Source organism: Rhamphochromis longiceps, linkage group LG16 (assembly GCF_057381845.1).
Source record: "Rhamphochromis longiceps isolate RC_006_pf linkage group LG16, R_longiceps_female_GT1.1, whole genome shotgun sequence".
NCBI lineage: Eukaryota > Metazoa > Chordata > Actinopteri > Cichliformes > Cichlidae > Rhamphochromis > Rhamphochromis longiceps.
In genome coordinates, this window is record NC_140572.1 from 30,764,870 (window position 1) to 30,787,899 (window position 23,030).

The 23,030-nt window shown below is 41.2% G+C and overlaps 2 protein-coding genes across 2 annotated transcripts; both read right to left on the reverse strand.

The window, feature by feature from the left end:
• Nucleotides 1-3,194: 3,194 nt before the first annotated feature.
• LOC146651426 (ileal sodium/bile acid cotransporter-like) lies at nt 3,195-7,205 on the reverse strand. The gene is made up of 6 exons (XM_085385383.1): nt 6,808-7,205; nt 6,231-6,349; nt 5,998-6,086; nt 5,617-5,792; nt 5,372-5,529; nt 3,195-3,385 (listed from the first exon to the last, which is right to left on the reverse strand). The coding sequence occupies exons 1-6, from the start codon at nt 7,203-7,205 to the stop codon at nt 3,195-3,197; spliced, it is 1,131 nt and encodes a 376-aa protein (XP_085241509.1).
• Nucleotides 7,206-10,567: 3,362 nt separating this feature from the next.
• Nucleotides 10,568-18,069, reverse strand: LOC146651427 (ileal sodium/bile acid cotransporter-like). The gene is made up of 6 exons (XM_085385140.1): nt 17,672-18,069; nt 17,095-17,213; nt 15,112-15,200; nt 14,500-14,675; nt 14,254-14,411; nt 10,568-11,110 (listed from the first exon to the last, which is right to left on the reverse strand). Exons 1-6 carry the CDS (start codon nt 18,067-18,069, stop codon nt 10,920-10,922), a joined length of 1,131 nt encoding a protein of 376 aa, XP_085241266.1. The 3' UTR covers nt 10,568-10,919.
• Between the last annotated feature and the right edge of the window lie 4,961 nt (nt 18,070-23,030).

Below are 23,030 nucleotides of genomic sequence, written 5' to 3' on the forward strand. Positions count from 1 at the left end.
GTCCGTGACGGCAAAAAACAAATGTACTGCGTATGATGAGATATGAAACCTCATTTTAGATACACATTACAATGTTATTTTTAAAAGCAACCTAATTAGGTGACTATGATGTATAAGAATGATTTTAAAAAAATCCGTTTTAATATAATACACGTGCTCTTGGGTGAAAAACGGAACGACTCAATCATGATTATCAGAATTTTTTCCAGTTGCTAATAAACAGTTTATAGCAAAGCAGATATGAAGGGAAAATATAGTGTATATTAGTTCAAGTTACTGTTTTCTAAAATGGGATTGCACACCCCCAAATGCCCCAATCTATGACTGTTGCAAGTCTGTGGTAATTCTATGTTACACAGACTCAACTTTCAGTTGATCAGTTCCTTTCTCTACCAGTAGTTTCTCAATTGCAGTAGATGCAGCATCAAAATTTGGGCCATGAACCTTTCCTTCACTGCACCCTCCTTCACACAGAAGGCCAACTGTTCTGACTTTCCATCTCTGGTCTCATCATCTGGTCTCTCGTCAGTCTCATCAGGTATTTTTTGCTTCACTTTTACTTTGAAATGTGCTGTTTTTATCTGCTGTAAACACTGCCAACTCCTAACTCCGCCTTTCATAAATGTTGTTATTTAGATTCTTACTAAAAACCTGATAAACAAAACAGAAAGATGCATTCTTAGCAAGGTACTCCAGCCATTTGAAACCCTGGAACTAGCTTTGATGAAAGATTCAAAAACAAGTATATCATTGTGCATTTCCAATAAGTCTGGGCTGTTTTCACTATTTAAGTTCACTCTCCTTAAAGGCAATTTAAAATAAACAACGAAGCCCAATTCGACCAGAACAGTACCAAAATAAAAACAGTTCATTGGGTGGAAACTAGATAAAGCTAACTTTAGCTAATAATCAGTCTCTACTGATCTAGCCGACATTATCTGATGTTTTTGACAGTATTTAGAGAGCAAATACACAGTCAAAGGATTTAATAATGCACCACGAGTAAATTCTCTGGTGTAGTTTGTGTAGCAGGCAAATGACCACTGAATTTCCTAACTTAATCAGTGACAAAACAAACAGAAGGAGGACCAAAACAAGAAAAATAAGCACTGTATATTGTTGTAGTGACAACCCTGCAGATTACAAAAATAAAAAAATACACAATCAGTTATTAGTGTGCACCCTATCCTCACTGATCACTGTTGTAATATGCCTGTTCAGACACATAGAGGCACAACCTCCAGATGTAATTTTGTGGGTTGGCAGCCCACTCTTCAGTCAGAATTGCCTGAAGTTGCTGCTGAGTCAATGGAGGATTTGAATGCCATTCAAACAAATTCACGGGTTGCCTCCAGCATTGCAGCAGAATGATCCCAGTCCGGTTGCTCTGCTGTGGCATTCTTACAGATTTTAATTTCACAAAAACCTGTGGTGAATGTTTATAGGGTTTAGTGTGTTTGATAAAGGAGTGGAATTAGTTGGATAAAGACACTGTGACTTCTTCTCCAAAATTGTGTTTTGAGGACTACTCAGTCAGACATAAGCACGGAATCATTGTAAAGACAATTAGGCATACACTTAAGTCACAGCAATGACCCTGCTTTATCAGAGCAGTTTGCACTTTTGTTTGTGGACAGCTGTGCCTTTAATCTGCAGCATTGATTTGACCTCTTAATCAGGCCTCACTCACTAATAACAAGCCTACAACGGAAGTATCCAAAAATGAAATATATAGTTGACCAACAGGGGTGGCTGGGGAGAGGGAGGTCTGGGCCTCTTTGCTTAGGCTGCTGCCCCCGCGACCCGGCCCCGGACAAAGCGGATGAAGATGGATGGATGGATGGATGGATAGTTGACCAACACAGAAACCCATGCAGGCCACTGTCTAGACAACTAGTTTTCATGTAAGTTGGGGGATGCCCTCATAAAATAACCTTCAACAAGGTAAAGGTGTCAGGTCCTCGAAAGTTAAGTTTAATTCAGGGACCTGTTAAACTTAACCTTTTGCCTTGTTGAAGGTTATTTTACGTGTCATCAACAATTCCCTGAATTTGACTGATAATCCTAATCTCTGATGGCTACATCATTACCAATATTATGTTTGTAGATGCTAAGCCTATGCTTGAAGCAACTGAGGTGTTAGATGGCAGGGGTGACACAGTGCCACTGTTATGAATGAAACTTGACATAATCCAATAACTCCAGCCATACTTATCTTGTCCTTTATTGTTTTCCATGGGTTGCATTTGTTGTTCAACTTGGTGACTATTTACATAACATTATGATTGTGACCTTGAACCAAGACTACGTGCAGCTGTTCACATTTTACCACACTACGGTCAAAGACAAGCTTTAGTCTTTTTTTTTTTTTAAACAAGACAAAGGACATTGGAACAACTGCACAAAAACAATAACATGCAAATAATCTTTATTTATAACTACACAACTGAGAACAGAAATGTATTCATTAAAAACTGTTTGTGTTCATCATTTAAAAAAATGTCCAAGTAAATGAAATTAAACTGTAATTGCTTCATTAAACAAAGTCCCTTTGCAGTACAGCAGACTCATACATTAAAGTGTGAATATGTTGATTTCAAAGTCTGATGCTTGAGTATGGACAGAAAAACTGATCACTGAAACCCCAGACTTTCAAAGACTGATTACATTCTTATTAACCATTTATGTATGACTATTAAATTATTATTTCAATCATCACATAGATTTCTCTTAAGCTGTAACTACATCAGTATATCACATTTTGTTCTTTGTTGTCATCACTGTGTTCTTGTTGCTATTGAAATAACATTAATATGAAATAAATTATGGCTGTCACCTTACAAAAAACCCCAAACACCCTGTTTACAATCACTGAAGCACTGATTAAGACACATGTCTAACAATGTACAGGCAAAGTGGTTCTAAATATTTACATATGAATAAAAGTAAATAATACATAATTCAGCAGTTGGTCCCCACCACGTTCCCACTTGAAGTTAGATACTGACTGTCCCGGGGAAGAAATTTGTGCAACCCTGTTCAGCTAAAACTTTTCCAAATGGTTTAGTGTGGTGCACATACAGCCTGCAGAGTGCAGTGTGTCTTCACAGTAGAGTCCAAATGCTGTGATCACTGATGCAGTTGTTATTGCTCATACCAACAGTCCAAAGTCTCTGGTTTTCAGAGCTGCAATATCACAGCGCAGTGCTTTTGTCAGTGCTTTTATCCTTCACATCCGTGTTGTTGCTCTCATCGCCCTCAAAGCCACCATTTTCCCGTGGGCGGTACTTTTGTTCTTCTAGATCAGGATTGTGACCTTCCAAGTACGGAGTGTCACTGTTTGCAGACGAACCGCCACCACAATACCTTTTGTAAAGCTGGAAGCCTGGACAGGAAACAAACCATAGATTCAGAACCAGTGAGCAAACACCTTTGGACAAAACCTTTAAAAGTGGAATAAGACTGTGAGGTAAAGTCATCCATTTTCCCAATTTTCCCGAAAGAAACTGGTGGAAAAAATATTCAAACTATGTGCTGACATGGATATTACGATACTTTATAGTAGAGATGGACTGATCCGATATTACGTATCGGTATCCGTCCGATACTGACGTAAATCACTGGATCGGAAATCGGAGAAAAATTTAAAAAATGTAATCCGATCCATTAAATATCACGAAAGCACCTCACAAAACTTGCCACACGGCGTAACTCGGCTCATAACCGTAGCACGTTGCAGCAGTGCTTGTCACGTGATAGAGCAGCTGTGTGTATTTGTAGCCTAGCTAGCAATCCGGCATTTCATCTCCAAGAAGTTATGAGAATGAGGAAACCAGGGTCTGAACAACAGCAGCACGTTTAAGCTTGATAAGCTGTTGTTGGAATTTATTTATGTTCTACACCAGGATCTTTTTCTATGCAGCCGGGGCAGATCTAGCAAAGTTTTGCCAGGGGGCCGATAGGGCATTAACAAGGAAAACGGGGCACAAAGACATACTTTTCTTTCTTATTCTCATTTAAAATATCTAGCTTTTAATAAATAATTATTTTAATCTGATGTAAAATGTATAGAAGTCCATTACTATATATAGCAACTATTAAGTCTAATATACCCCAGTAAGCTAGTACTTTTTTTTTTGGGCAGGTACAATCTGTGCAGTCTGCAATTCTGTTGAAGAAAGATGTTAAATCTATTTAATTATTTTTGGAAAATAATTTATTTCTGTGCATTTTTCATTTTCTTTTCACACTGCATCAAATTAAAGTTGATTACGTCGATTAAGCATCATGAGGTGGAGGGTGGGTGGTTCCCTATTTTATTTATTTATTTATTTATTTTTTGCTGGGAGTTTTAGAACCCTATTAGTTAGGTTGCTTACTCTTTAAAATACCAGAATAGGAAGGATAGAGTAGGTTTAAGTTTGTTAGATTGATCAGTTTTGCTGAACTATGAAATGTTTTGGGTGCAGTGTATTTTTTGCATGCAGGTATAACAGAATAGCTTTAGTGTTTGTTTTTTAACTTGAGTATGAACTTATACAAAAAGCGGCACGATATTAAAAAACAGTTTTTTTGTTTAAAAAACACACTATATCGGATTCATATCGGTATCGGCAGATATCCAAATTTATGATATCGGTATCGGACATAAAAAAGTGGTATCGTACCAACTCTACTTTATAGCTGACACAGGCAAACCACTGAAACAACATGAAGCACGCTGCAATTCTGTGACTGGTTAAACTTGGGTTAAACATTTAATCCTTATATGGCACAACACCTGGCTCAAACTGTTGACTCGACACAGCAAAAAAACATCACAATGGAGGAAAAGAAGGAAAATAAGGATTCACTGACCAAGAATTGAAAAAAGTCCAGTGATGCAGGAGAAAATGGCCAATGTATATGTCGTGTGTTTTAAGGTCTTACATCCCACAAAGATGAGCTCACTGGCATACAGCACCAAAGGTCTTGCTTTGCCCCAGGGAGTGAGAGCTCATTCCATCAGGGAATGGCAGCCCCTTTGGCCCTTTTTAAAGGGGTACCTGTAGCTGATATTTGTGTGGCAGCTAGTTGGGCATCACCGCTGCTGTCATAGGTGTCATGATACTTGATCTCTGACACAGATAAACCACCAGAGAAGCATGAAGCATGCTGCAACTCTATTACTGGTTAAACTTGGGTTAAATATTTAATCCTTATATGGCACAGCACCTGGCTCAATCTGTTGACTCAACACAGCAAAAAAACATCACAATGGACGAAAAGAAGGAAAATAAGGAAGCTGCATTCACTGACCAAGAACTAAAAAAAAGTCAAGCGATGCAGGAGAAAATGGCCAATGTATGTGTTGTTTGTTTTAAGGTCTTACATCCCACAAAGACGAGTGCTGACACGAGCTGGAAGATGCTGTAGATGAGGGGGAAGGCAAACATCTTTTCCAGCTCCTCTGGGGTGAAGGACAGCTGGACGATAGTGCTGCACAACTGGGCATTCTGGATACCTGTCTCCAGTGCAATGGTTCGACATCTGAACAAATAAAAAAACAATGACGAACCTCATCAATAAGTCAAACTTGAATGTAGCTGTGTCAGAAACATTTTGCTGTCACCTCACCTGTACCAGGGTTGACCCACAAAGCGAGCCAGGAAGAACCCAAGGCTCAATCCAATAAAGGGGTAGATGGTGCCAATTATCCACAGGGAGGGAGCAATGGTCCAGGACGACTGGTAGAGGACTCCTCCAACCACAGCTATAATAACAATGAGAACCAAGCCAACAATGGATCCAACCTGTGCCCAACATAAACACTCCATTAAAACCCAGTCCAGGTGATTTAACTGGTTCGGCACTGTAAAATGAAAATATCACATCCCCCCAGTATGTATGATGGAAATGCTATTTCTAAAAAGGAACATGTCACACAGGCACAAGATGTTATAAGTGAAAACATTAAACCTGTAGCATTATATTCAATAAACTGTAGAGCATTCCTACCTTCAGGATCTTTTTTGCCATCTCAGGCCACCTGTGCTTTATGTACATTCCCACACCGATCGGGATGATAAGGGCTGCCAGTGTGATACCTGAGGATGCAAAAAAGTAGATTATAAAAAGGTTACCTTAGAGGCAGGAACAGCATTCACAGTTACATCCTGATAATACACATTATTGAGAGCACTTGTTTGAAATTATTTAAGGTGTTTCAGTTCTTTGAAAGCTTTCCTTACCGATACTGTCATACGGGATCTTGATGGTGTCACTGGATATCCATACGCTGGTGTAGATTAAAAGACAGAGAGGCATCATCCCCAAGGCCAGGAGAGAGGAGCAGGCTGTCATACTGAGACTGAGGAGCGAAGGATTTGGACACTGATGAGTTTCCTGCATTTGTCCCTAGCTGTGCTTAAACACACTAACACAATCTGTTTTATTTAAATAGTGCATTAACATTGAATAAATGTAAATAAAACTCTAGACCAATAAAAACTTGTAATACATTAATTCTGTTGTTCTCCTGCCAGGTAGCTACACAACAAGAAAGTCTTCCTTAAAATAGCTTAAGAGTGTTCTGGGATCCAAAAAACATGAAAATATTCTATTTAGTTTACATACACAAGAGAAACAAATAGTTATCATAGAGTAAACATAGTGGTCCTCTAAGAGCAGCACTTGGTGATAGTAGGGAAAAAAGAAGGTTCCTTTTTTAACAGGGAGAAACCACCAGCTGAAAAAGGCTCAGAGAAGTCTGCTCTTTAACATTAAGGGAAAAAGAAAAAATAGCAATGAACCTGCCCGCTGTCTCACCTGAGGTCCATGTCTCCATCCAACCAGTAGCAGATGATGTTGGAGTTTGAGCCACCTGGACAGCAGCCCATGATGATGATGACCACTGCCTGCACAGCCTGGACCCCAAAAGCCAGTGACAAGGCAAAAGCTGTGAAAGGCATAATGCCAAACTGGCAGAGGAAGCCAATGATAATGCCCCATGGCTTCTTAATGTGGCCCCACAGCTTTGCAGCCTCCACTCTGCAGCCCATGGCGAACATGACCATTGCGAGCATGATGGTGAGCACCGTGCTCATCACTACTCCCAGGATGGCATTGAAGTTACTGGGAGGAACAAGGCAGTCTGTGCCCGAGCAGGCTGTGGCAGCTTTGTCACAGATAGCTGGCAGCATGGTGGTTGGCTTCAGCGTGGACATTGTTGTTGCAGAAGAAGAATATCAGCAGATACTAAAACTTGCACACACTTTGGGGCTTCTTAGAGTCCTTGAGGTGAGACAAGTCCAGTTTCACCACCTGTCCAGGAAAGTGGATGTGACAAAGAGATGGAGTGAGCTTGGATCACTGCCCTTTATGCCCACGGTTTCAAAGCCAAATAAAATTGGGCGGAAAGATAAAAAAATAACCAATAGTCTATGTTTTATGGGGTCAGCATTCAAAACACATGCATATAAAAAAGAAAATCACAATGAAATATGAAATACCATTACACCATGGCTCCAGTTTTTACAGCCTTGTGGGTTTTAAAGTTTTAATGAACTCACATGTCATCAAGCATCATCATGCAGGAAAAGTTTCAAAGAGGCAGCAGCCACAGAATACATGTCCTTTGCACAATTATATATGGCCGTCTTTGGTCTCTTAATCATTCTTTTAAACATGAGTAACCCAGAGCCCATAAAACAAAATAAAGGTGTGGTCCTTCGTTTATTGTAGGAGTTATGTTCTAAAAAATAACCTGAGATAGGTCAAATCCGCAAAGTAGTCAGCTTTTAAAAAAAAATTATTATAGATGTTTTAAGCTGTAAAAACCCCTCACTACACACTTCATACACTTTTCTCAGACAGGCATGAACATTTTCACACTTTTCTCTCTTGTTTAAACACCCTCAAAGTTCAAACCTTTGTAGAAAAATAAGTCCAGTATTATAGAATGAAACCAAAGATCAAACCCTGTTTCAGGTGCAGAACGTGAATAGAGCGGCTGCCAGAGAATTCAACATCAATGAATCAAGTAGAGAAAGCAAGAAGAATGAGTTAAGTTTGACTTATCTGTTTTGTTTCGCTTAACGTGCCTTATAATCCGGTGTGCCTTATAATCCGGAAAATACGGTAACTTCTACCTTCCTTTAGCATGTCCGGAAGTCCAACCTTTTGTGCGATGGTTCCTTCCTCTGCCTTATGGGTGGTACCGCAGTTGCCTTTGATGGTTCAAAATGTTTCGTAGCCATTGTTGTGTTTGCTGGGGAGAAAACTTACAAACATACAGCACAGCACTGCAGAGTCACACTGTAGCGATCGAAAGCGTATGTAAATTTGACAAGCTGAATGCATTCTGTTCTGTACAGGAGACTAGGCACGGAGGAAAAAGCTCGTCATTTCATGGTGACATAATCTTTAATTAACACCCCAAAGTCTGCATGATCAACCATTTTGAACATGAGTTAATTTTTAATCTGAAATGCTGTTAATATAAAAACAGCCTCCCTAATTAAAAAAAACAAAAACAAATCCACCACGTGAGTGTGTTTAAACCCAGCAGGAGATCCCAGGGCTGTTCCCTGATTAGTGGCTTTATTTTTCATATATTTTATCTTCTTCCTAACTAACGTTATGCAACTTTGCCATTTTCCAGACTGGTTTATGTAATTTATGATTCTTTCACAGGGGTTTCATTCAAATTAATGAGAACATGTTGTAACAGTCACAATGGTGTGGTTTCTCTTTAAGACAATGCAAGGTAAGGGTTAGTAACTTCATAAGTATGCACCTGCACGTGAGCGTATGGACTGGACGGACCTTAAGTCTTTCACCTCTTTAACTACTTGCAATGTTGTAGGAACACTGTGTTGTAGGAACACAGGTTGTGCTTCATGTATGATAAGCGGGCCTTGTAAGGTAGATGTAGAGAATGTGCACTAAAGGACAAGCACTGTGGAATTCCCAGTACCAGTGTGGTCGTGAGTTTTTCTGACTGTCCTGTTAAGTGCTTCTACCGCTTTTCTTAACCACTGAGTACAACCTGTGTTGTTTTAGTTTATTAAAGTCTTTATCTCCTTCCTAATTCCCTTTATGCAACTTTGCCATTACCTATCATTTATCATCTATCATTTATTTTTCAGACTAGTTTATGTAATTCATGATTTCTTCACAGGGGTTTCCTTCAAATTAATCAGATCACGTGTTGTTTCATTTTATTAAAGTTTTCATTTTAAGCACTTGCTGTGTAGTGTACTGTACATGAGTCATCATGAGCTTAGAAACCTAAAACACATCAACGTGATACCTTTTTTTATCCTCTCTGGATGCCCATATCAGTCCATAATGGTGATACCAATATTTAACTTTCATTTGTGAACTAAATTAAATGTTTTACATATAAACATAATACAGATTCTTGAGGAAGTAAACATTTCCATGCTAAATCTGGTGCATCTCATATTAACACATGAAATGTCTATCTGTGTGTTTGCTGCTTTATCCACCAACTCCCTCTACACAATCAAGAGTTGAGCAACCAAACTTGGCACACAGGTACATTTTAGGCCTCTACAGGTTATTATCTATATGGTGGATTTACAAATCTGGTTAATGTTGCCTTCACCCTCCACATCTCCTTGAGTTCTTTTCTCAGCTCTTGGTATTTCTCCAGCTTCTTGTGTTCCGTCTTTCTAATGTTGCTGTCATTTAGGATAGCTACATCTATCACTACAGCCATCTTAATCTGCTTATCCACCACTTCTGTGTCCAATTGGTTAGCCGTAATCACTTTGTCTGTTTGTATCTGGAAGTCCAACAGGATCTTGGCTTGGTTATTCTCGACCACCCTACGGGGTATGTCCTATTTTGACCACGGGACTTCTAGGCCATATTTGGCACAGATGTTCCTGTATACTAAGCTGCACATTCGGTTACGCCGCCCCATGTGTGCCCGGCAGGGCATAAATAACATCCAACAAATATGCTTTTTTAGATAACAACAATAACAAAAATCTGTTTATCTTTATCTACTTTTATGGAGCTGTTACACAGTTAATTCATGCTAACAGCTTTATTGGTAACCATATTTTTTATATAAGAAATGTCACATTTTTCTTTAATGTTATAGCAATCTATTTACATTTTTTCTTGTATTTGTGTAACTTAAACTGATCTGTATACTTTTGGGTTTTCTACATCCTACTTGATTTCTACTTCTTGTCCATTGCATTTATTTAACTGCCAACCCCTCTGCCAAAGCAAGTACAGTTGCACTCAGTTTTTTAAATTGGTGTTTCTTCAGATTATTTGTATGTATCACCACCCACATCTGAGTTATCCTTCTGTGGTAACTGTACCTCAGTGTCACTTCATCAGGCAGGGTCGTTTCAATCACACACTTTGAAAAAAACAAAAAAACAACTCCACAGCACCTTTTACATGACTGGATCTCACATAGATTTTTCTTACGCTGTAACTACATCAGTATATCACATTTTGTTCTTTATTGTCATCACTGTGTTCTTGTTGCTTTTGAAATAACAGTAATATCAAATAAATTATGACTGTCACATTACAAAAAACAACAACAACAAAAAACCACCCTGTTTTCCACCACTGAAGCACTCATTAAGAGACACTAACAATGTACAGGCAAAGTGGTTCTAAATATTTACATATGAATAAAAGTAAATAACACATAATTCAGCAGTTGGTCCCCACCACGTTCCCACTTGAAGTTAGATACTGACTGTCCCGGGGAAGAAATTTGTGCAACCCTGTTCAGCTAAAACTTTTCCAAATGGTTTAGTGTGGTGCACATACAGCCTGCAGAGTGCATTGTGTCTTCACAGTAGAGTCTGAATGGTGTGTTCAGTGATGCAGTTGTTATTGCTCATACCAACAACCGAACATCTCTGGTTTTCAGGGCTGCATCACAGCTCAGTGCTTTTGTCAGTGCTTTTATCCTTCACATCCGTGTTGTTGCTCTCATCGCCCTCAAAGCCACCATTTTCCCGTGGGCGGTACTTTTGTTCTTCTAGATCAGGATTGTGACCTTCCAAGTACGGAGTGTCACTGTTTGCAGACGAACCGCCACCACAATACCTTTTGTAAAGCTGGAAGCCTGGACAGGAAACAAACCATAGATTCAGAACCAGTGAGCAAACACCTTTGGACAAAACCTTTAAAAGTGGAATAAACAGGACTTCAGTGACAAAGCATCTATGCAAGATGCCATAACAAGACAATTTGAAGCATCCTACGTCTTCTTTTCTGTTCAGTTTCAAAATTAGTAAGCATCTATGATAATCTGTAAACCACTGTTCTCAAATGTTTGGTGCCCAGGACTGAAAGAAAAGTGAAAATTTCAAGGTATTCTGCAGAAGACGGCCTCCATATCATTTTCAACAATGTGAACTCTAACTTCCATCAATCCCCTCACTCCACATTTTCACACATTAAAACCTATGTTTATTCAAGGCTATTCTCACCTCTGTGACATTAAGTAGCCCCATCTTCTCAAACACACAGGCATTGCTAATTTAAGCAAAGTCTTTCCTTCTGATGTGTTCCGATTTGCACTGGAGTATGGCATTAGTGAGATTGTGTTAGGTCCATCTCATCACTGGTAAATGTGCAGGATTACTATTTTTAGGGGGTTTGTTTTAACCCAAACCAAAGTCTTTCTCTCTAAATTACTTAAAATACTTGTAATTACCTAAACCCAACACAGAACCTTTTGGTTTGCAAACTAAAGAGAGTAGAATTGAAAGGAAAAGTGAGGGATGAAAAATAACAGCAAATAAAACATCCCACTAAACAAAAAAACTCCTGGGTGACATAAAAACTCATGAAGATGTTGCACTTAAAATTGTTCATAGATGTTAGAGCATCAGTGCATCAGTGCTAAAGACACAGACACACAACGCCCCGCCATTGATGCTGCAGGTCAGCCAGCTGGCTGCTCAGTTGCCTCAGTGACACGCTTGCACCTGGCTGCGTGGCTGCGTTTCATTACAGCTTCGCTCAGTTTCATCTGGGACAGAGACTGCGTTTCCAGACGATATTACATTTGTTGGGCACGATGGCATCTATGATCACTGTAGTGCCACTTAGACTGGTAAAGATGAGAGTGTTTCAATGCTGGACTCTCTCTCACCACCTGTGTGCATCGCGTCACCTCTGGAGGAGGCTGATGGTAACCGCATCGTGCATGCTAGTTCTCTATCCCTGGACGGAGCCCAGGCTACTGCATCAGGGCTCTCAGATGGGAGGGTGTTGTTTTGCAAGGTGGTGTCCACAGATGCTTCCCTAAGGGGGTGGGGAGCGCTGTGCGAGGGTGCATCAGTGAGAGGGATCTGGTCCGCAGCCCTGCGTGATCTTCACATCAACCACTTAGAGCTGTTAGCAGTGTTCTTAGCTCTCAAACATTTCCGTCCAGTCCTGGAGGGCCAGCATGTCTTATACAGGAAGGACAATTCAACAATAGTCTCTTACATAAACAGTCAGGGAGGGACACCCTCCCTTCCCCTATTAAAGCTGTCTCGCTCTCTGCTGTTATGGTGCAGTGTTCATTTCCCCCAAGGGGGGTACTCTGGTGAAGGAATGGAGGTTGCACCCTTTGATAGTGGCTCAGATTTGGGATCTGTTTGGCAATGCACAGGTAGATCTTTTTTTGCCTCCAGGGTAAATATTCACTGCCCCCTGTTCTTCTCAATAATCGTTCACAATGCAACCTTGGGCATGGACGCGCTAGCGCACCAATGGCCAGTCATGCTCCTGTATGCATTTCCCCCAGTGGAAATGATATCTCCAATTTTAGAGAGATTGCGTCGGCAGTCTCTCTGACTGATTGTAGTGGCCCCTTGGTGGCCCACAGGGTCTTGGTATTCAGAGATAATCAGCCTGCTAGCAGTGAGTCCTTGGCAACTTAGTCAACTTAGCCTCCGCAGGGACCTCTTCTCTCAGGTGGGAGGAGAAATAATTCATTTGCGCCCGGATCTGTGGCGTCTTCATGCTTACCTGCTGAGAGGTCAAACTTGATTGCTAAGGGTCTGCTACCTAGTGTGATAGTGACAATTCAGAACACTACGGCCTCATCCACTAGAGGCTTGTACTGTTAGAAATGGCGAGCCTTCGAGCAATGATGCCAGGACCGCCACACTGTCCCATTCCAGTGCTCTTTTGTGAATGTTTTGAAATTCCTGCAGGAGCTGCTGGATGAGGTCCTTTCATTTTCAACGATTAAGGTTTATTTAGCAGCTATATCTGCTTGTCATTTTGGCTTTGACGGGGTGACACCAGGTGCACATCCCCTCACCATACCTTTTCTGAAAAGGGTTTGTTGGCTGAGACCTGTGCTTAAGTCCAGTGTCCCTGCTTGGGACTTTTCTTTAGTGCTGGAGGCATATGTAGCCCCTCTTTTGAACCCATTGAGTCTGTGGATATGAAATTTCTCTCATATAAGACTGCATCAGTTCTCACTTTGGCTTCAGCAAAGTAAGTGGGTGACCTACATGCGTTGCAGTGCATCCCTCTTGCACAGTTCTCTCCTGATGGCCATAAGGTCGTATTGCGTCCGAATGCTGCCTATTTTCCCAAGGTCAAGCCTGCATCTTATAACTGAATGGAGTTTGAGTTGCTGAGCTTTTGCTTCCCTCCTTTTGCATCTGAGGAGCAGAGGAGGATGCATTCTCTTTGTCCAGTGTGTGTGCTACGTACCCACATTGAGAGCACTCAGAATGTGTGTTTATGTTACCAGCTGTATGTTTACACAGAGCTCTACCTCTGGCTGGATTGGTGAAGCAGACAAAGGCTGTCCCACTGGATTATAGAAGCAAGCTCACTGGCGTACAGCACCAAAGGTCTTGCTTTGCCCCAGGGAGTGAGAGCTCATTCCATCAGGGAATGGCAGCTCCTTTGGCCCTTTTTAAAGGGGTACCTGTAGCTGATATTTGTGTGGCAGCTAGTTGGGCATCACCGCTGCTGTCATAGGTGTCATGATACTTGATCTCTGACACAGATAAACCACCAGAGAAGCATGAAGCATGCTGCAACTCTATTACTGGTTAAACTTGGGTTAAATATTTAATCCTTATATGGCACAGCACCTGGCTCAATCTGTTGACTCAACACAGCAAAAAAACATCACAATGGAGGAAAAGAAGGAAAATAAGGAAGCTGCATTCACTGACCAAGAACTAAAAAAAAGTCAAGCGATGCAGGAGAAAATGGCCAATGTATGTGTTGTTTGTTTTAAGGTCTTACATCCCACAAAGACGAGTGCTGACACGAGCTGGAAGATGCTGTAGATGAGGGGGAAGACAAACATGATTTCCAGCTCCTCTGGGCTGAAGGACAGCTGGACGATAGTGCTGCACAACTGGGCATTCTGGAAACCTGTCTCCAGTGCAATGGTTCGACATCTGAACAAATAAAGGAACAATGACGAACCTCATCAATAAGTCAAATTTTAAATGTAGCTGTGTCAGAAACATTTTGCTGTCACCTCACCTGTACCAGGGTTGACCCACAAAGCGAGCCAGGAAGAACCCAAGGCTCAATCCAATAAAGGGGTAGATGGTGCCAATTATCCACAGGGAGGGAGCAATGGTCCAGGACGACTGGTAGAGGACTCCTCCAACCACAGCTATAACAATAATGAGAACCAAGCCAACAATGGATCCAACCTGTGCACAACATAAACACTCCATTAAAACCCAGTCCAGGTGATTTAACTGGTTCGGCACTGTAAAATGGAAATATCACATCCCCCCAGTATGTATGATGGAAATGCTATTTCTAAAAAGAAACATGTCACAGAGGCACAAGATGTTATAAGTGAAAACATTAAACCTGTAGCATTATATTCAATAAACTGCAGAGCAGGGGTGTCAAACTCCAGGCCTAGAGGGCCGGTGTCCTGCAGGTTTAAGATATCTCCCTGGGTCTACACATCTGATTCAAATGATTAGTTCATTACCAGGCCTCTGGAGAACTTCAAGAAATGTTGAGGTCATTTAGCCATTTAAATCAGCTGTGTTGGATCAAGGAAACATCTAAAGCCTACAGGACACCGGCCCTCGTGGCCTGGAGTTTGACACCTGTGCTGTAGAGTATTCCTACCTTCAGAATCTTTTTTGCCATCTCAGGCCACCTGCGCTTTACGTACATTCCCACAGCAATCGGGATGATTAGGGCTGCCAGAGTGATACCTGATGATGCAAAATAGTAGATTGTGTCTGTGAAGGTTCTCAGTCATCCAGGTCATCGTAGTCAAATGAGCTTGCAAAGAAAAGCGTCTGGACTTCTTTAAGTTACTTGAAGACATTTCACCTCTCATCCGACAAGCTTCTTGCACAGAGACCTGCCATCTTCAGAAGTTTTCTGATGACTCTGCGGTGGTTGGATGCATCAGCAGGGATGATGAGACAGAGTACCGGGCTGTGGTCGACTCCTTTGTCACGTGGTGTGAGCAGAATCATCTGCAGCTCAACGTGGCAAAGACCAAGGAACTGATCGTGGACTTCAGGAAGACCAGGAAACACTTGACCCCTGTTTCAATCCAGGGGGTCAGTGTTGACATTGTGGAGGACTATAAATACCTTGGAGTACACATTGACAATAAACTGGACTGGGCTAAAAACACCACAGCACTTTACAGGAAGGGCCAGAGTCGTCTCTATTTTTTGAGGCGACTGAGGTCCTTCAACATCTGCCAGAAAATGCTGAGGATTTTCTATGAGTCTGTGGTGGCCAGTGCGATCCTCTATGCTGTTGCATGCTGGGGGAGCAGGCTGAGGGTCGCAGATGCCAACAGACTTAATAAACTGATCCGTAAGGCCAGCAATGTTGTGGGGATGGAGCTGGACTCCCTCAAGGTGGTGTCGGAGAGGCGGATGCTGTCCAAGATAAAGACAATGTTGGATAACACCTCCCACCCACTCCATGACATGTTGGTCAGTCACAGGAGCTCGTTCAGTGAGAGACTGAGATTACCGAAAAGCACCACTGAACGACACAGGAAATCATTCCTGCCTGTGGCCATCTCCCTGTACAACGCATCCACTTAACACACTGTTTGCTGCTACAACTACACATGTTTCTTTTCCAAATATTTATTTATAAGTGACTTATGTATGTATGTATGTATATATATGTATATATTGTACTATTCTTAGTTAGCGTATTGTCTGTCTTGTCTTAATGTTGGTTTAAAATGGAGCACTGTAACAAAAAATAATTTCCCCCAGGGATCAATAAAGTATTCTGATTCTGATTCTTCAGTTCTAAGGTCAAATGGTGGGGAGTCCCAGATATAAACCCAGTGGGAGTATCCCCCCACAGAGGGACAAAAGGACCCCCTGATGATCCTCTAATCGCCTGAGCCAAGGTGTGAAACTGGTTGTGGGTCCCAATCACCCAGTTTCACAACTTGTAACTTTTTTCACTAGACTGCTTCATTAGTCTGCACTACTTCTTCAAAAAAGCAACAAGTTAAACAGAATGTGAACATTATCAGACATGGAAAAATAATGTTCAGTCTAAGTTAAAAAAACAAAATCCAGAAACTTGTGAACAGAGATGAAAAATATATCATTTAAATGAGAGTTTAATACTATTCACTAATGGTGGCTGCAGTGAGCCTGCTTTTGATAGCAGAGCTTTGGCGGGGCGTGGTCTGCGGGGCAGGTGAACATACCTGAGCGCCATCCGCAAACACACCTCACCAGCTTAAAACAGAATGAACTAGGTACTGTTGATGTGTGTAGGCTGTAGCCAAAAAGCTGCAGCCGCATGTGTAAGTCGACAGCCGACAGACTTGCACACGCGGCTGCAGCTTTTCAGGGGATGCAGTGGATGTGCATATTATTAACCTAGCTGCCACAAATGTCTTTGTTCCACCATAAAAGTGATTCTGATGTTAGTTCCGCATAACCTTTCTGCCAGGTAACTTGTGCCCCACCAGTGGGGTGCTCCACACACTTTGAGAACCACTGCCTTAGAGGCAGGAACAGCATTCACAGTTACATCCTGATAATACACATTCTTAAAGGCACATGTTTGAAATTCTTACAGGTGTTTCAGTTCTGCGAGAGCTTTCCTTACCGATACTGTCATACGGGATCTTGATGGTGTCACTGGATGTCCATACACTGGTGTAGATTAAAAGACAGAGAGGCATCATCCCCAAGGCCAGGAGAGAGGAGCAGGTTGTCATACTGATACTGAGGAGCGAAGGATTTGGACACTGATGAGTTTTCTGCATTTGTCCCTAGCTGTGCTTATACACACTAACACAATTTGTTTTATTTAAATAGTGCATTAACATTGAATAAATGTAAATAAAACTCTAGACCAATAAAAACTTGTAATACATTAATTCTGTTGTTCTCCTGCCAGGTAGCTACACAACAAGAAAGTCTTCCTTAAAATAGCTTAAGAGTGTTCTGGGATCCAAAAAACATGAAAATGTTCTATTTAGTTTACATACACAAGAGAAACAAATAGTTATCATAGAGTAAACATAGTGGTCCTCTAAGAGCAGCACTTGGTGATAGTAGGGAAAAAAGAAGGTTCCTTTTTTAACAGGGAGAAACCACCAGCTGAAAAAGGCTCAGAGAAGTCTGCTCTTTAACATAAAGGGAAAAAGAAAAAATAGCAATGAACCTGCCCAAGGTCTCACCTGAGGTCCATGTCTCCTTCCAACCAGTAGCAGATGATGTTGGAGTTTGAGCCACCTGGACAGCAGCCCATGATGATGATGACCACTGCCTGCACAGCCTGGACCCCAAAAGCCAGTGACAAGGCAAAAGCTGTGAAAGGCATAATGCCAAACTGGCAGAGGAAGCCAATGATAATGCCCCATGGCTTCTTAATGTGGCCCCACAGCTTTGCAGCTTCCACTGTGCAGCCCATGGAGAACATGACCATTGCGAGCATGATGGTGAGCACCGTGCTCATCACTACACTCAGGGTGGCATTGAAGTTACTGGGAGGAACAAGGCAGTCTGTGCCCGAGCAGGCTGTGGCAGCATTGTCACAGATAGCTGGCAGCATGGTGGTTGGCTTCAGCGTGGACATTGTTGTGGCAGAAGAAGAATATCAGCAGATCCTTAAAACTTGCACACACTTTGGGGCTAGGGTCCTTGAAATGAGACGAGTCCAGTTTCTCCCCCTGTCCAGGAAAATGGACCTGACAAAGAGAAGGAGTGAGCTTGGATCACTGCCCTTTATGCCCACGGTTCCAAAGCCAAATAAAATTTGCCCGAAAGATAAAAAATTAACCAATAGTCTATGTTTTATGGGGTCAGCGTTCAAAACACATGCATATAAAAAAGAAAATCCCAATGAAATATGAAATGCCATTGGACCTTGACTCCATTTTTTATAGCCACGTGGGTTTTAAATTTTTATTGGACTCTCATGTCATCAAGCATCATCATGCAGGAAAAGCCACAGAGCACATGTTCTTTGCACAGTTCCCATAACATTCCCAATATAAAGGCATGCAGCTTACACAATCATAAAAGAAAGTGTAGAAATATTTTTTGCATTGATAGGAAAAGAGCACATAAATTGGGGGTGGGGGGTGGGCTAGAGGTGATTTGTCTGTGGTGTCATTCATTTTTGCATTTTGATTTTACATTTTTTTTATGTGCCATAGGTCTAATTATATAGAGAATCAAGATGCTGTAAAACAATAAAACATGAAAGGATGAAAATGTTTACGGGCACTTCATGTCAATATACCAGGTGTGGAAACAATAAAAAGTCAAAGTGTCCTGATAGAAATTTAAGGGCTATCACAAGGATAGTACCAGCATCATCAACATAAAAACAGTTTACCTAATAAAAGAAGAAAAGAAATCTGCCACATGAGCATGTTTAAACCCACCAGGAGATCCCTGGGCTGTTCTCTAATTGGTGGCTTTATTTTCCAGATATATTTTATTGCCTTCCTAACTGACTTTATGCAACTTTGCAGTCTGGGTCGTTGTGTCCTTGGGCAAGACACTTCACCTACCGCCTACTGGTGATGGCCAAAGGGTCCGATGGGGCGATATGGCAGCCTTGCTTCTGTCAGTCTGCCCCAGGGCAGCTGTGGCTACAACTGTAGCTTGCCTTCACCAGTGTATGAATGTGAGAGTGAAGGAATAGTGGTATTGTAAAGCGCTTTGAGGGTCCCGAAAAGCGCTATATAAATGCAATCCATTATTATTATTTTTCATCTATCATTTATTTTTCAGACTAGTTTATGTAATTTATGATTCTTTCACAGGGGTTTCCTTCATATTAATCAGATCATGTGTTGTTTCATTTTAGTAAAGTCTTCATTTTAAGCACTCACTATGTAATGTACTGTACATGAGACATCATGAGGTTAGAAACCTAAAACACACCAACGCAATACCTTTTTAAATCCTCTCTGGATGCCCATATCAGTCCATAATGGTCATGTCAATGTCTAACTTTCATTCTTGAACTGAACTGAATGTTTTACATATAAATATATTGCGGGTTATTGAGGAACTAAGCATTTCCATGCTAAATCCTGACATTAGTGCATCTCACTTTAACACATGAAGTGTCTGTCTGTCTGTGTGTTTGCTACTTTATCCACCAACTCCCTTAACACAGTTGAGCAACTGAACTTGGCACACAGGTACATTTTAGGCCCCTAAAGGCTCTTATCTACAGAGTGGATGCCACGTGGTTGCCAGGTCAAGACACTAAAATGATTTATGCACATATAACATCCTATTAAACAACATTGGTATTTTCATTTCATGGTAGTAAAATGTAATTTATATCCACAATAACTCATTTATGCATGACAGCAAAAGTAGGACCAAAGTAGTATGTTTTTGCATTTTTGCACCACAACACCACCCCATCAGTTTAATTTAATCAAAATAAGACCATGTTTATATTTACAAATCTGATTAATAAATGTTTTATTTTAATCCCATCATGTTGCCTAAAACATGAGGACATTCCTACCTAGCAATGGGCTAAAATGATAAATAAAATTACAAAAAAATCCCGTCTTGCCCCTTCAGGCACTCTATCCTTCAAGCTTGGGTTCTCTACCACAGGCTAATGATATATGTAGTATAGCTACATCTATTGACCACCCTATGAGGAGTGTCCTATTTTGAACTCGTGACTTCCAGGCCATACAGATATTCTGTCATGGTCCTGCGGCCATGACTCAGTGACTTTGTGTTTGTGTTCCTTATTGTTATTATTCTCTTTATTATTCTTGGGCTGTTTTGGGATGGTTTGTGTTTTGGGATTTTAGATACTGGGTTTTGGGTTTGTGCTCCCTCTATTGGTCCCTGGTGTTAGTGTTCCCCTGTCTCGTCAGGTTAATCAGGTCCAGCTGTGTCTCCCACCTGTGTGTGATTTCCCAGTGTCTCTCTGTGTACTTATAGTGTGTGTTTGCCTGTGTTCCTCGTCGCGTCGTCTGTATTCATACCTTGTGAAATCCCCTGCGTGCTCTCCCTGCTGTTCTCCCTTCATGTTCAGGTTTGCCACTCCTTTGTGTAGTTGATCCCAGTTTAGTTCGTCCTTAGTTCTGTTTGCCATCTCCACTTTATGTCTGGTATTGTTAATAAATCACCCTTCACATCTGAATAAGTGCTGCATTTGAGTCCTCCTTCCACTCTTCACACGGCTGCTGCCCCGAACCGTGACATATTCCTGTATACTATGCCGATCAGTTCGTTATAGCCAGGGGTGGACGTAACGAATTACAAATACTCACGTTACTGTAATTAAGTAGATTTTTTGGGTACTTGTACTTTTATGAGTAATTTTTCAAGTGTGTAATTTTACTCATACTTGAGTACAACTTACACCATGTAATCTGCTTGGCTACTTATAAAATCAAAAGTCGCTACTGAGTACACCCACAATTTGAATTAATATTCAAACCTTTCATCTGCATTTTTGCAGCCAATAACGCTGTGCAATAGCGACCGCGCCAATTTAAGACGTAAGCAAAGAATAAACTCCGCTGCAGCAGCAGGCACAGGTGTCTAGAGGTGCTAAATGGTGGAGTATAAACTACTTTATAGACGGAAGATTTGGAGACAAAGAAGCCAAAATGAAGACAGAGGACCCTGCTCTTGCTCTTGACGAAGGCGGTCGCACTTTTCTCCTCTCCTCCTCCTCCTCTCCCTTATCTTCCCTGCTTAGCTTCTTATGTCCTTGTCTTGTCTTGTGTTTTTTTTTTTTTTTTTTTCCCCACCATCCCCCCACCCCTTTACCCCTGTATGGCTCTCAACTTCATCACATTCGTGTATCCAAACAGCCCATATTTACACCCGTCTATACACAAGAATCAGCACAACATTCAAGAACTCTGATCAGAAGGGCCTAACCAAGGATAAATTCAGGGTAAACCCAGAGGAATTTACGTCATCTCTATATTCTGTCAAGTCCAAAGACGGTAATACTGAAAGAAATGGTCCCCAAATTTTTTTAAAGGTTCCGTATTTCCCTTTTACACTATGCGATATCTTCTCAGGTGTACAGTAGGATGCTAACTCATTAATCCAATATCTCAGTGTTGGAGAATTTTCAGATTTCCAATGTGTCAGAATACATTTTTTAACTGCAGTACTTGCAAGTAAAATAAAATATTTCTTGTGGTAATCCACGTTTATAGAATCTATGTCACCTAAAATCCATAGTTTTGGGTCCATTTCGACTTGGATCCCAATCACCCTTGAAATTATTTCAGTAGTCCGTCTCCAGAACTCCTCTATTACTGGGCAATTCCACAGCATATGAAGGAGATCACCATCTATCACCTTACATCTCAAACATTTGGGAGAGTAATTAATATCAATTTTATGTAATCTGTAAGGTGTATAATATGTCCTGTGGAATATATTAAATTGCATTTGTCTATGATTTGTGGAAATTAACATGGTCTGTGCCTGTTCCATTAGATGGTACCATTCTACCTCTTCATAAACATAGCCCAGATCTGCCTCCCATTTTCTTTTCAGAGCCGTTTTGTTGTAGTCAGGTAATTTTTCATTAATAATAGTGTATATTGAAGATGCTATTCCTTTTATTGACTTCCATGGTTTGGTGCAAAGATGCGTTTCAAAAGGACTTTCTTTGGGAATCTCAGGGAAAGTTCCTTTGGTTTTTTCTTTGATCCAGTCTCTTATTTGTAGAAATTTAAAAAAATTTTGGTCTGGAAGTTTAAATTTTTCCTTTAGTTGTTGGAAGTCAATAAATGTGTCATTATTGTATAGATCGTGTTTTTACTTACTTTTGCCTGGAACATTCTCTCACAGTCTGTTCTCTAAAACCTAAAAGAGGAATTATGGATTGGATCAACTGGTCACTAAATGCAATCGACACCCCTTTCTCAACGAGAAGTTTGAGCTTGGGTGAGCCTGAGTGCTGAATAGGGATGGGTACCGGTGTCCGGTGCCATGATGGCACCGGTTCTGACATAAACGGTAGTAACCAGACCGTGCTTTATTTCGGTGCTTTTTTTTCCTGAGCTGTGATACACTTCTAGCCAATCATTTTACGTTTCCGAGGATAGTAGGCGGGGCCAGGTACGTACGTTCTGTTAGAGCAGAGCTACAGATTAAAAATGTCCAAGGCGAAGCGGTCAAAAGTCTGCCTGTACTTCACAGCAAAATATGCAAACTCAGCAGCCTGCAACAAGTGCTTTAAGCTGATACTGTGATACTGTCAAAGGAGGTAACACCAAGAATCCGATTAAACAGCTGGCGACGCATAGCGTTTTTTTTAAAAGCCGAGAAATGCGCCGTATTTGATAGCTTGCTGCCAGACCTCACACCGTGCACGTCGGGTGGGTTGCCAGTTATCGGACCCGGAGCAACATCCCCCAAAAACCCGAAGAATAGAGTCCTGGCCCCTAGCCCTGCCAGTGTAGCAGAAATGATGACGGATGATGATGTAGCAGCAGCTGTTCTTCTCTGCGTGAGTAGCTTCATGTTGTTCGTGTGTAATTTACGTTGAGTAGGCTAACCACGTTATTACATGAA